Source organism: Fistularia commersonii, chromosome 19, assembly GCF_037954325.1.
Source record: "Fistularia commersonii isolate RoL2024-O1a breed Wild chromosome 19, RoL_Fcom_v1.0, whole genome shotgun sequence".
NCBI lineage: Eukaryota > Metazoa > Chordata > Actinopteri > Syngnathiformes > Fistulariidae > Fistularia > Fistularia commersonii.
Window position 1 is genome coordinate 17,049,860 of NC_141302.1, and position 13,464 is coordinate 17,063,323.

Consider the following 13,464-nt stretch of genomic DNA (forward strand, 5'->3'; position numbering starts at 1 on the left):
ATGCTCACCCCCTAACCCCCTAACCCTTTCACCTTCTGACCCCCTCACTCCCTCATCTCCTCACAAAGGACTTTGGTACTCAAAGACCAAGTCATCTTGACAACTTTGAAAATATCTTGTTCCAAATTCCACAGACATTTTTTGCATTTACATGATTTTTAGGTAACTTCATAAGAGTTTTAGTTAACTTACTCTAACAGGTGTGTGTGTGATTGAACTCACTGATCTTTATATATACACACACACACATACACATATATATGTATATATATATAAATACACACACACACACATATATATATATATATATATATATATATATATTTTTTTTTTTTTAAATAAGTTAGTTTTTAATTTATTCATATAGTTCCTCAACTTTTGTTATACATAATGAATATTGCCTGGATAATATAGTTAGTTCATGTTACCCACTAATTTTAGTATTTGATGACTTTCATGTTTGCTTTTATTATTATATTATCACTCATATTACAATTATTACTTTTCAGGTAATTCCTTGATTTTTTTACCTATTTCTTGACAATGGTAAATGTTATTTACTAATTGTGGGTATGTGCTGCTTTTGCAGTTTATTTACAAAATGTAAACCATTTTAGTTTAATTAGTTTAGTCTTATTTTTTATTTTTTATTATTTTCCGTCTTTTGTTACGAAACGGTAAATTTAAATCATTTTCACGTTTCTTGTTAGTTGACAGGGTTGCCTGTCAACCCTCCAATCTCCATCTCCTTACACCCTGACAGAAATAAAACACTTCCTGAAAACGGCACATAAACACTGACACTTAACGTTAGTGGTAATAGTTGTAGATGTAGAAAATCACAGCTCCTTTTCATTTCTCTGCTGCCGACTCTTTGTTTGGTGGAGTTTCAAAGTGTCTAATTACATGGGCTTTAACTGAATACATTCACAGTATGCGAGCATGTATGGACACACGCCTACTGTGCAAACTACTACTTGAGTAAACTATCATGGCAAAATTATTTTAACAATGTTCAATTTTTGCACGTTGTAAGGTCCTTTCTTGCTAGTTTGATCTAATCATTTGAGATAGATAAGATTAGATACGATTCTTCATCGTCATCACACATTCCTGCACGGTGAATTCTGTTTTACAGCAGCAACATATATTTAAAACCTTAAAGTATAAGTGTCGAAATGTTATAAAGTGCAAACATTGCACGAATAGCCAATCAAAGTGGCAGAATGTGCCCAAAATGAAGAACCATGAAAAACATTTAGCCGATTTCCTTCATATGTTTGGGTAATTGCTCTCATGTTTTGAAATAATTGTTTGCAATTGGTTTTCATAAAATCTTGCAAATTTTGACATTGCTTACTGTCAATATTGACACAATTTGCTTTAACTTTTTACAGTTTGTTACGTCTACTTTGGACATTTAATTTTAATTTTTCTTGGTATTTGAATGTTAGCTTGCTGAACACCATGGTTTTGACACGTATCAGTGGGTCATGTCCGCTAAACTCCTTAGGCACAGCGCAGGTCTGCTCATAAAAGTGTTTCTTTTGTTTTGTGAGTGGATTTTGATTTATTTTCAGGTTCTTTCTGTCCGCCCCCTCACTTCTTGCCAACTGTAGCCTTCTTTAACCACAACTGTAAAGAGTTTTACTGTATCAGTTAAGAACCCTCTCACTGTCTCACTCTGTTCAACGCTTCAGACAAGATAACCAAGTCCCTGTAAGTGCAGCCATCCTGCAGCACAGACTGCATATTACATTCCAAACTAACGTGCAATTTACACAATTAAATTGTATTTGAGACTAAAGCTCTTTCACAGATCCTTTCTTTTCAAATTTCAAAGAAGCTTTTGCTTGTATTCAGAGTTATACTGCAATTTTATTATAAAGATTTGTTGCTGATTGTAAAAACTCATAGTTAGTTTCATGCTGACTTAAAAGTTTACTTTCTGCTGGACTTTTATGAAGTAGCTTCTAGATTTTAGGGATTGACTGTAAACATTGGTTGATATTTTTGGTATCACTGTCTTGTCAATTTTATTTATTTTGTTTGTATCATACAGGACTTTTTGCTGACCTTTGGGTTTTTTGGCAGATTTTGATGCCAATTTTTAACTTGATAGCACTGATATTTAGGATATTTATTTCAGGTTTTTTTTTAGACATATTCCTGCTAAATTGCTTGCTTAATTTAGGGACCTGCCTTATTTCTTTTCTATGCAAGGTACAATTTAAACAGATTTGTTTTCAGCATGGAATCAATACTTGTCCAGACATTCAACTTTATTGGCATCGTTCATGTACAAGTGCAAGGCAAGGAAATATAGTTTGGCACAAACCTCAAGTGGTAAATTGTCTATATTATACACTGTATGAACACAAGTATAAACTTACTAGATTGCTGTATGCAAGTAAATGTATATACAGTATTCAATGTTGGCAGAGACTATGAACAAATTACCGGTAAGTTAAGTAAGGACTTAAACCCAACATTACTAGAACCTCACCGAGAACATTTCTTGCCAAGATGGAGGCCCATGTCACAATTTGACTTCCCCCCGTGATTTTGTGTTGTCGTGATAAATGTCTTTCTGGCTGCCTGTCGGCCCATTCTTGGACATCCCATTCTTTTCTTTGATGCCCTGATGCATAATTAACTTGAAGACATCAACTTAATCTCTTAAAATATAAAGTATCTTCAAGATCTGGTGCTGGAAACCCATGGGTTGTTACACAATCACTCGAAAAACTAAAATCAGTGGAAAACACTCTGGAGTGAAAATGGGAAAATGTGGGATGGACTTATTAAACATGATGGATTCACATAGAATATTTGATGTAGGCTCAGTGTGAATTAGTTAAATATATTGTTTAACACGCAGCCATATCGAGATTATTTTGTCATATGCCTTAAAGTTGAGCATATTTCTGGGAGCATAGTCCAGCAATGTAAGAGGGATCTTCTGTCTGAAGCGTCATCTATTCGGGGGAATTATTCGGAAACTGTTATGATTACTCCATTTTATTTTGACGAGGACCAAATACAATCCAAATGGGGATATATTTATCATGTTAAATACACAAGTGAAATTCATGGGGTATATGCTGTCAGGAGAGTTTAGTGATTGGGTCCCTACAGTGATGGTGTCGAAGATATACGTCCTGAATCCAGAGAGTTAGGATTGAGGACATGGTGCTGAATGCTGATAGAGGATTGCAGAGGTTCAGTGAACGCTGAGCTAATAATGTCTTGTCAAGCCTCTATTGCAGGGGTCACCAACCCCCAGTCCCCGGGCCGGTGCAGGTCCTCGGATCATTTGGTACCAGTCCGCAAATAAAATCCTTCTTGGTACAATTGATAATTTTTTTTTTATCAGACCTTCTGGATCTTGTTTTGAAAACGACTGTTTCCACCTTCACTTTACTGCAGCACTTAATATTGTAATTGCCTAATTTAAATTGTAGTTGTGGTATTCAGATTAAATACTGTGAACTGATGAAAGTTTTGAACCCCCCGTGCCTCTGACTGGTCCTTGGTACAAAAAAGGTTTGGGATCGCTGCTCTAATGCATATTGCTTCTCATCTGCAGCTAGGTGGACCTGTTGCAGTGTCACCAATCTGAACCTGTAGCACGAGTAGAGCATGTGAAAGTTTGATCACAGCACAGTCACAGCTTCCTCTTATATCCCCGTCACAATGTGTGTCAACCTGACGGCCTATTATTTTAGACTTGAAGACTTAACTATCACTGCAGCTACAGGAGGTAGAACAGGAAAGAAAACAGGAAGTGAAGGCCCAGAAGTTGCATTTGGGTTGAGGCAAGATGCATGTCATGTTCGTTGTAGTCAATGAAGTGAATGAATGGTTGAATAATAATGTTTTACATGTTTTACATGTCATGTTTTACAAAAATCTGGCTCTCATGGTCCATTATCACAGTCCTGGTCCAGGTTTGTTGTGCTCTGGGAGCACAAAGTTCATTTGGAGACTAGGAGAACTTCATAGACAGGAAGAGCTGGTTGGGGCTAACTGTTTGTACCTGGTGGTTGTGTGGACTCTAACTGGAAAGGGTTCTCCTATTGACATTTGAATTAACAACTAATACTTCCAACTTGAGGTGGTCATCCTCAGTGTGGGTGTCTGTTGCATGTGAGCGCAGCCCTTGAAGTGGGTGGGGCTTGGTGTGCAGCACAATGCAGAGCAACACAGACCGCTGTTAGAAAACGAAGGATGAGGAAGAGATGAAAGCTGTGTTGCTTCGGAAATGAAATGCTCCTCCGCTGATGTGAAAATATATACCTCCCCTCTAAGTGATTGGATGTAGTTGCATGATTGCCAGATCCCAACTGGTGTCTGACGGCATACATCATATTATACTGTACTGAAAGAAGGTAGCAGACTTTTACTACAAGATTGGAAGCAATTCTTTTATTCCCTTGTAGGTTCACAAAGCAGAGGAATGATTTAAAATTGTTGGTGGTCTCTCGCACTTTAGAATGTGTTTATTGACCCACCGCCGCTGTTCTTACGTATGGTTAGATTAGTATTCTATTCTTTTGTTTATGTGATGTAAAAAAATGTTTTTTTTCAAGCTTCTTCTTCTTCTTCTTTCGGCTTTTCCCGTCAGGGGTCGCCACAGCGAGTCAACTTTCTCCATCTTACCCTATTCTCTGTATCTTCCTCTCTCACACCAACTACCTTCATATCCTCTCTCACTACGTCCATAAATCTTCTCTTTGGTCTTCCTCGAGACCTCTTGCCTGGCAGCTCCAGTTCCAGCATCCGTCTACCAATATATTCACTATCTCTTCTCTATACATGACCGAACCATCTAAGTCTGGCTTCTCTGACCTTCTCTCCAAAACATCGAACATGTGCCGTCCCTCTGATAGACTCATTCCTGATCCTATCCATCCTGGTCACTCCCAAAGAGAACCTCAACATCTTCATCTCTGCAACGTCGAGTTCTGCCTGCTGTCTTTTGGTCATTGTAACAGTTTCTAGTCCATGCATCATCGCTGGTCTCACCACTGTCTTGTACACCTTTCCTTTTATTCTGGCTGAAAGTCTTCTATCACATAGTACCCCTGACACTTTTCTCCACCCATTCCCACCTGCTTGGACCCGTCTCTTCACCTCTTTTCCGCACTCTCCGTTGCTCTGGACTGTTGACCCTAAGTACCTGAAATCCTCCAGCTTCTTGATCTTTTTTTTCAAGCTTGGGTCCATCAATTTACTGGTTGTCGTCCAGATTCTGAGGCTGACCCAACTAACTGAAGGATTAAAAAGGTATAGGTAGATATGAAGGATGGAGGGATAACTATATTGAAATTTGAAATGAAGATGCCTTTGAAAAGTTTGGTGAAGCAGCTGTTCATCTGTTTATGACTGTAAAGATGAGTTCAGAATTGCCTTGTGTTTCTATCCCTCTAGGCTCGCAATATCAGGACATCTGAATTGGCAGCCATCAAGATTGTCAAGCTAGACCCTGGTAAGTCACATTGGCAACAGCTGACTACTTCCTGTCGATCCAAATACCCTGCCTCTCGTGCAACGTCAGCTGGGACTCCAATACCCATGCAACCCTGTGTGCAGGACGAGTGATACAGTGAATATGAGAACGAATGAATGAAGGGTTACTAAAAAAGAATTTATAAGCTCAGGATGGTATTTATTGAACCGGCGATGTGCAAAAGAGGTCTATCTTACAGAATTACAATTGAGTGGAAAATAAAGTAGCTCTAACTTGAGCTTTCTGTGTGTGTGCAGGCGATGACATCACATCCATCCAGCAAGAGATCACCATGATGAAGGAGTGCAAGCACAAAAATATTGTGGCCTACTTTAGCAGCTACCATAGGTGAGCTCAGACAAATATGTACACTGTTTTTTCCGGGAGACTCGTGGAATCTTTGCCGCTGCAGGATTCTTTTCCCACTCGCTCCAGTGCTCCGTCACACTGAGCGACCTGGGTGTGAATGCAAACCTTTTAGGATTTTTGTCCAGTACTCAGAATTTGAATGAGAAATGCACTGCTGAATTCCAGTAGAATAGTTTTGTAACCCTCCGATACATGGCTCAGCACCAAATTGGCTTGTAATCTTTAACAGAATATGAAGGAAGCCCTGAATGCAGTTTCTTTTATGTTTTTTGGAAAAAAATATGTTTAAAAAAAATTGTATCAAGGATATGGTGGCATAGGAAAAATATCTTTCCAAATATTCCTTTAATTGCAACTATTTCTGCATTTAAAGAAACTTTCAAAAAAAAAAAAAATAAAACAGTTTATACACTTCTAATTTTTTTCACCAACTAACCTAAGACTAATGAATCCATTAACATCACAGCTCATGAAGGAAGTCAATGTTTATCTACCAGTTGCATAGCCTGCAACATAACTCATAACATAGAAATGAAATGTATAGTTAAAATATGATCACAATCTGCATGTGACGCAGCAGCATCATACTGTCATTTTCCTCTAGGAACACCAAACTCTGGATCTGCATGGAGTACTGCGGCGGAGGGTCCCTTCAGGATATTTACCATGGTACTCACACAAAAACATTTCTGGCTCTATTCTAGCCAAACAAGTTAATGTCATTGTTGTACCAAATTACTGTGTTAGAGAGAACAGTCCAGAGATCTTGTATGTTAATCTGTAAACTGATATTTTTCCTGCTACAATTCAGTCTGATTTCAAATGGCTTCACCCTGTCAAGACAATCGCTACCAGTTGTATCACAAGGGGAAGCTTCAGTGCAGTGAATGGGCAACAGAAATGTCATTAGTGCAATGTTAGTGACATCAAGGAACATTTTTATGAACAAAAGTCATCCATCCCTACTGAAGTGAACCGAAATACCTTTCACACTGGAGACCTGAAGGATTTCAAAGGACATGTCGTGGCAGCGTGAGGCAAAGAGTCAGTTTTCATATTCCATATTCCATGACGTACATATTCCATGACCATGACTGGTTGTTTTATTGCTCGGTCCTTCACTCTAACCAGTTTGATGTTGGGCAGGTCGTGTCCACTGCCATGTCTGGGTCTGTGTTTCCTATGCAGTTTCATCATAAATCTGACTCAAATGTCCACCTCGTCATATCAGATATGCTGATTTCACTGGAATCCCTATAATCATCCCACAGTGGGGAGATTTCAAATGGTCGGCTTTCAATCTTTCAAACATCATGACTGAAAAGTGCAGGCGACATGTTTAATTATTTTCATCTGAAAATGTTTTTAGAGCCGACACCGGTGCTTTAAATGTGAAGGAGACATTGGCTTGGCGGTGATGGAGTAAAGTCTTCTGCGAAGTCAGGATCTAACTTGTCATACGATATCAAGGTTTAATAGAATAGTAAAGAATGTCAATATTAACAAGAAAATAGTCAAATGTTATCTTCATTTAACTTGATCAAGATAAAAACAAACAGCATTTTACCACAACCGAGTGTGGTAGCTGTTAACTAGAACACAATTTTTATATTTTTGTTTCATAGTCAGTCAGTAGTAATGCCTACCCAGTCATTCTGAAGTGGTTTGTTTTGTCAATCTCAAGTACTGTAAAGTACTGTTGTTACATTAATATGATTCAACTGAAATCCTATTTTCTTTTTTGTTTTCCATGTAAAATCATGTCTTTCAAGTTATTTTGAGTTTTCTCTTTAAACGGACGAACCTAAGACACATGTAAAAAATGTGGCTTTGTCATATTAAAAAAAAAAAAACACCTTTTTCTCTCACAGCAATCTGAAGAACAGGAAAACATGCATGCATTCACTCATTTGCAAATATAACTCTTAATTAAATTTTTGTCACATGTGGGATTAACCTCCTAGCCATTAAGGGGTTTTCATTGGTTGGCGACAACCAGCATGTCAGTAAACACGCAACATGTTACCTGTAAACCCTTCAAATTTTTGATATTGGTCTAGAACAGGATTTGTCTTTGTGGAGAGATGAATCAGCTCATCTGGTTCATCAAATTTCCTATGTCAGTATATTCATTTAGGCATGCTGCTGTTGAACAAATATGATTTTTTTTCCCCATGATTACTGACATAGCCGATCTCTTCATTCTGTGAAGCCAATTAATGACCAATCTAATTTTGTTTACAGTGACAGGCCCCTTAAAGGAGAAACAGATTGCTTTTGTGTGCCGAGAAACACTCCAGGTAACGCTTCCTGTTTTTCTGCCTTTGTGTTTTCCATTTCCACTGTAGTATTAAATAGTATTTTAAGGGGCCAGAAAAGCAAACATTCAGGATATGTAAATATAATTCCTCCACAGCTTAGTGAAAAGCAAAAGATTTGTAAACTATCTCATACTGTGCAGTTTGAAAAAAAATCAGGTGAAATCCCTGAGGAGCCAATCCAGAGAGGCCAGTTAAAAAAATCAATGAAATGTCACTTTCTTGTATAAGAAAATCTACCTTTAATTAGCTTTCACATTATGTGCAAACTGCCTCATCATATGGGATGCGTTTTGTTTGATTAATCCTTTCATATTTTCAGACTATTCCATGCTGAAAATAATAGCTCTTCTGTTTTGTTCAGTTGTCACTTTTTACAAAGTCATTACAATGTGGCAATAATTTGAATCAAAACGCAGTAAATGTATGAACTGCTTTTAAGTCATTTATTTAATTATTTTAGCACATTGTTACAAAATCCAGGTGTTACAGCACAACGAAGGCCCAACAGTTTGCTGAATTTGCTGGAGTTGTTTGTCACAAGGTGTTGCCATATTTTCATTCTCAGACATGTCTACATGTGTTTCCAGGGTTTGTATCATCTGCATGAAACAGGCAAAATGCACCGGGACATTAAGGTACAAGAACTTGTGGTCTTGTTTCATTTGTAGTTGTGTTGTCATTTCACGCTATGAGGTATGAGTGTGTGTCTGTGCAGGGAGCCAACATACTCCTGACTGAGCGAGGTGACGTCAAATTGGGTCAGCGGTCATTTGAAATACACGAACACACACACACATACAGAAAGTTGTGCACATCTGTAAAACTGCACATCTGGTCCTTCATCATGATGCTTTACCTGCTTACAGCTGATTTTGGAGTGGCAGCAGAGATTAGTGCTTCTGTGGCTAAGAGGAAATCCTTCATAGGAACACCTTACTGGTGAGATCCCCCTCCACACACACATATACAAGCACACAAGCACACACGCATGCACGCGCGCACACACACACACACACACACACACACACACACACACACACACACATACTCACAGACACACACACAAACATAGGTTGATCTTTGGCCTAAGGTGTTCTTGTATCCTGTAAACTTATAGACAGACAGACAGTCAAATATGGTCTTTGGTATGGCCAGTCCATGCCTTGCACCAAAGTCCAGGCACCATTTGAGTTTAGATTGGACACGTCATTCCTCCAAGTCAACCTCCTCCTGCTTTCTGTCATCAACATTGAATATAGTCATACACTATCAATAAAAAAATATTTGTCTTGAAAATCCCATTGGATTCACTTTAGCAATCCTTTTTTGGTCAAAGTCAATCATCATTCTGAATTGTTACACTCCTTTTTTCGTAAGTTGTCTTTTTGTGGTTGCAACTGTATCTGTTTAGGTGAGGGTCTGTTGATTTACATGTGTTACATGTTTAGTGTTTTTTTACTTTCTATTGATAGATACATAGAACCCAGTGAGTAATCTAAAAACTAAATAAAGATGAAATCATACCAGCGCGAGCAATGTCCTTGAAACTCACATGAAATTGCAATCCCTCTCCCCCAAAACCCCTTGAGATATCCAGTGCCGTCAAACGATTTTTATACTCAGTTGAAGTATTTGTGTTACTGTAATATATCACCTGGCCACATTTACTGGAGAAATTGTAAGCAACACACCATTTTTTTTTCCCAATTTAGGAGTGTTTGCCTCTGACAGACATTGATTCACCTCATTATCTAGGGCATCTAAAAATAATCCAGGAATGACCTAAATATAGACAATAAGTTTTTTTTTAATTTATAAAAAGTAATCTAATGTGTTCCTCATCAAGAAATGACCTAAACCCTATAAAAAATTTAAGTCAGTGAGGAATGCCGTTCGAACAGAGAGAGCTGCCTCACAAACAGGAAGAAATGACTTCACAATTTGCAGCAAAGTATTTTTCCTACTCATGCAGTCTTTTTGTCAGAACCCTGTTCCCTCATTGTGCAGGATGGCTCCAGAAGTTGCTGCCGTTGAGAAGAAAGGTGGATACAACCACTTGTGTGACATTTGGGCTGTTGGCATCACATCAATCGAGCTGGGTGAGCTCCAGCCCCCAATGTTTGACCTCCACCCGATGAGGTGAGGCGATCCAGAGAGACAGGGCAGGCACAGAGCACAAATGTTTCCTTACCTTGGTGCTCCCACAACATGAGTACACCCAAATCATATGGAAGTTTCTCAATGGTAAAATCACTGTTCTAGGGCCTTGATGCTGATGTCAAAGAGCAGCTTCCAGCCTCCTCGTCTAAAGGACAAATCCAAATGGTGAGGTGAACTCTGTCCTGCCTTTTCTCTGTATTTCTCTCAAATCCTTCAACCTTCATTACAGCATTTCTTACAGATTTTCCATCACGTTTCCCATCTTGTGTCTTCAGCTTTTTGCGTTCATGTGGCACTGTCTATTATGTGTATTTGCCGATTTAGCACTGATAACTGTTCCAAATTCATGATACAGAACTTCAACACAATGCATGACACATCATTACATTTTTATTTTTTGACATTATAATTGTTACGCTGCTGTGACAAAGAAATTTCCCCTATGGGAATCAATAAAGTTTATCTTACCTCACGGCATTTTCACATTTTAACTCCTGTGGGGAGACAATTGTGTTCAGGGATTGGCAATTGTAATAGACTACTATAACATGATTTCATATACAGAGGTTTCCTTGTATGTGTTGTCACGAATAGATGCATATTAGAATTTAAGTAGACCGTTCTCACTGTTTGACTGTTTTGTGTGAGGCAATAACACTTGCCTCTCACAAAGTCAGATTCTTTGGATTTGCTCCAAGTTTTAGATCGATGTGTCTGTATTTGGGAGATGTCTGAATGCGATTTTAAGAGCGATTCTTCTGTCACTGTGAAATCATAGATATGGGCTTAGATATAGATATAGCTGCATACCATACACCCAAAACTAGGTTGTAGCCTGCTGTGCACCTCCTTAAAAATTTTGCTTTGAAGAGGCCTCACAATATCTCCCACATTTCTACTCCATAATTCCCACTACTTACTTTGTTGGTCTGAGTTGGCTGGTGGGATTTTTTGTGTTATCACACAGTGTAGCAATCAATTCTTATTTTCTTCAAATATCAACTTCAGTTTCAGTGTCATGCTGGAAGCACATGAAAACCCTTAACTCACAACACTTAGATCCCAGCGCCAACTCCAGTTTATAGTGAAATGCTTCTTCTACAGATAGACCATGCACGTGTATGAATGTCCACATATCTACATCAGTGACAGCATAAAATCCAGGCAAAAATCTAAAGCAGAAACATACTGGGCTTAAACTGAGGATCTCATACCATCTTCTCTTTCAGTGATTGTTGTTACCTCAACTTTGTTTATCTATCTGCTATTAGTGTTTTTTCCTTATATTTTGTTTAGTTCCCTGATATTTTTAAATTTATTTGAAAAAAATGTGTGACACATATGTTGCTCTCTTTTTTCAATTTGCAGGTCAGCAGGTTTCCACAGCTTTGTGAAGATGGCTCTTATAAAAAATCCTCGTAAGCGACCCTCAGCTGAAACACTGCTGCAGGTCAGCATCGTCTTCATGACATATAGTCTGTCTTCTAAGACTTACCAATACTTATCCCTTACATGTTCAGAAAATATACATGAATTATGTTGAGATGTGTTTGAGATTCTCTGGTGATCAACCATGCCTTCTGTCTCGTGTGCTGATTTAATTATGAAAATATATTCAGAAAAAAATGCCATTCTGCCATTTCAATAATGATCAGCAAAAAGATCTGTAAAAGAAATTCTTTGTATTTTTGACCCTGGATTAATTCACACTGAGCATCAAACATTGGCTTGAAACATTTTTTTCAGTAGAACACCTGATATTGAGAGATATTTTCCATCTTGGATCTCTAAACATACCCTCAAATCATCAACTCATAAAAAAGGTGGTAGCAAAATTATTGGTAATTTTTAGGAAACCAAACATCATAGTTTTTCAAACAGAGATTTAAAGGTCAACAATGCTTCAATTTGCAGCAAATGACTGTCATGATATGTGTATTCCAAAGTCCACAAGTAGAGTGACTCTGTATATCAGAGCCTGGTGATTTATTTTTTCACAAAATTCTTGCATATTTTCTAAAGCACCTACATGAAAAAATATTGTGTTATCAGTTGTTATGCAGTCACAGAATATATGTGTGTGTGAATGATAGGAACCTGGGTGGAACAGTGAGCCTACAGGAAGTGGAGATAAAGAAGTTGAGGGATTTCAAGTTCTTAGAGTCAACAGTCCAGAGCAACGGAGAGTGAGGAAAAGAGGTTAAGAGACTTGTTCAAGCAGGTTCGAATAGGTGGAGAAAAGTGTAAGGGGCACTATGCGATAGAAGACTCAGCCAGAATGAAATGAAAGGTGTACAAGACAGTGGTGAGACCAGCGATGCTGTATGGCCTAGAAACAGTTCCACTGACAAAAAGACAGAAGGCAGAGCTAGAGGCTGCAGAGATGAAAATGCTAAGGTTCTCTTTGGCAGAGACCAGGATGGATAGGGTCAGGAATAAGTCTATCAGAGAGATGGCCCTGTCCCTCTGATAGAGGTAGTTGGTGTGAGAGAGGAGGATACAGAGAATAGGGTTAGATGGAGAAGGTTGATTTGCTGTGATGACCCCTGAAGGGAAAAGCCGAAAGGAGAAGAAGAAGATGTTCATTATCTATTCCAGGCCTGGCCAACCTGTGGCTCCCTAGCCACATGCAGCTGTTACGTTCATGTCTATTTTTGTGTTTGTGTGTTTTGTTTTTTTTTGCTGTGCGCAGAGAACGCTGGAGCGGCACGCGATTGCACAAGTAAAAAACACACAAACACAAATTTCAACATGAGCGGCATGTGGCTCGGGAACCTTTTTGACTGAGAGAGCCAAAAAACCCACATATTTTAAAATCTGATCCTAAGAGAGCCATATGTATATTTTAATACCAAAAACAGCTAAATGGAAGAAAAAGACCAACAATTTTAGAGTACAATAAGACTGAATTTATTTTGAACAACATACTTTGAAAAATACTTCGCTGCATTTATGTCATTCACCTGTTGTTTCTCCACTTGATTTGACATCATAAGGGTACGATCATGTACAGTTCTTGCTGAGAAAGGCATATCTTTTATCCGTTTGATTATCTTGTCTTTATCCTTAAAGTCGTCAAAAAGCTTGTTGGCCACATCAAGC

At 38.4% G+C, this 13,464-nt stretch overlaps 1 protein-coding gene across 4 annotated transcripts in view; it reads left to right on the top strand.

The window, feature by feature from the left end:
• map4k2 (mitogen-activated protein kinase kinase kinase kinase 2) overlaps positions 1 to 13,464 on the top strand; it is a 41,748-nt gene that overhangs the window by 878 nt on the left and 27,406 nt on the right. For all 4 annotated transcript variants that reach the window (XM_086165953.1, XM_086165956.1, XM_086165955.1 and 1 more), the window contains exons 2-11: positions 5,434 to 5,491; positions 5,770 to 5,860; positions 6,486 to 6,550; positions 8,126 to 8,181; positions 8,790 to 8,837; positions 8,918 to 8,960; positions 9,069 to 9,141; positions 10,210 to 10,341; positions 10,465 to 10,527; positions 11,731 to 11,812. In XM_086165953.1, the coding sequence (XP_086022079.1) occupies positions 5,434 to 5,491; positions 5,770 to 5,860; positions 6,486 to 6,550; positions 8,126 to 8,181; positions 8,790 to 8,837; positions 8,918 to 8,960; positions 9,069 to 9,141; positions 10,210 to 10,341; positions 10,465 to 10,527; positions 11,731 to 11,812 (711 nt within the window). The remainder of the gene's footprint in view (positions 1 to 5,433; positions 5,492 to 5,769; positions 5,861 to 6,485; positions 6,551 to 8,125; positions 8,182 to 8,789; positions 8,838 to 8,917; positions 8,961 to 9,068; positions 9,142 to 10,209; positions 10,342 to 10,464; positions 10,528 to 11,730; positions 11,813 to 13,464) is intronic.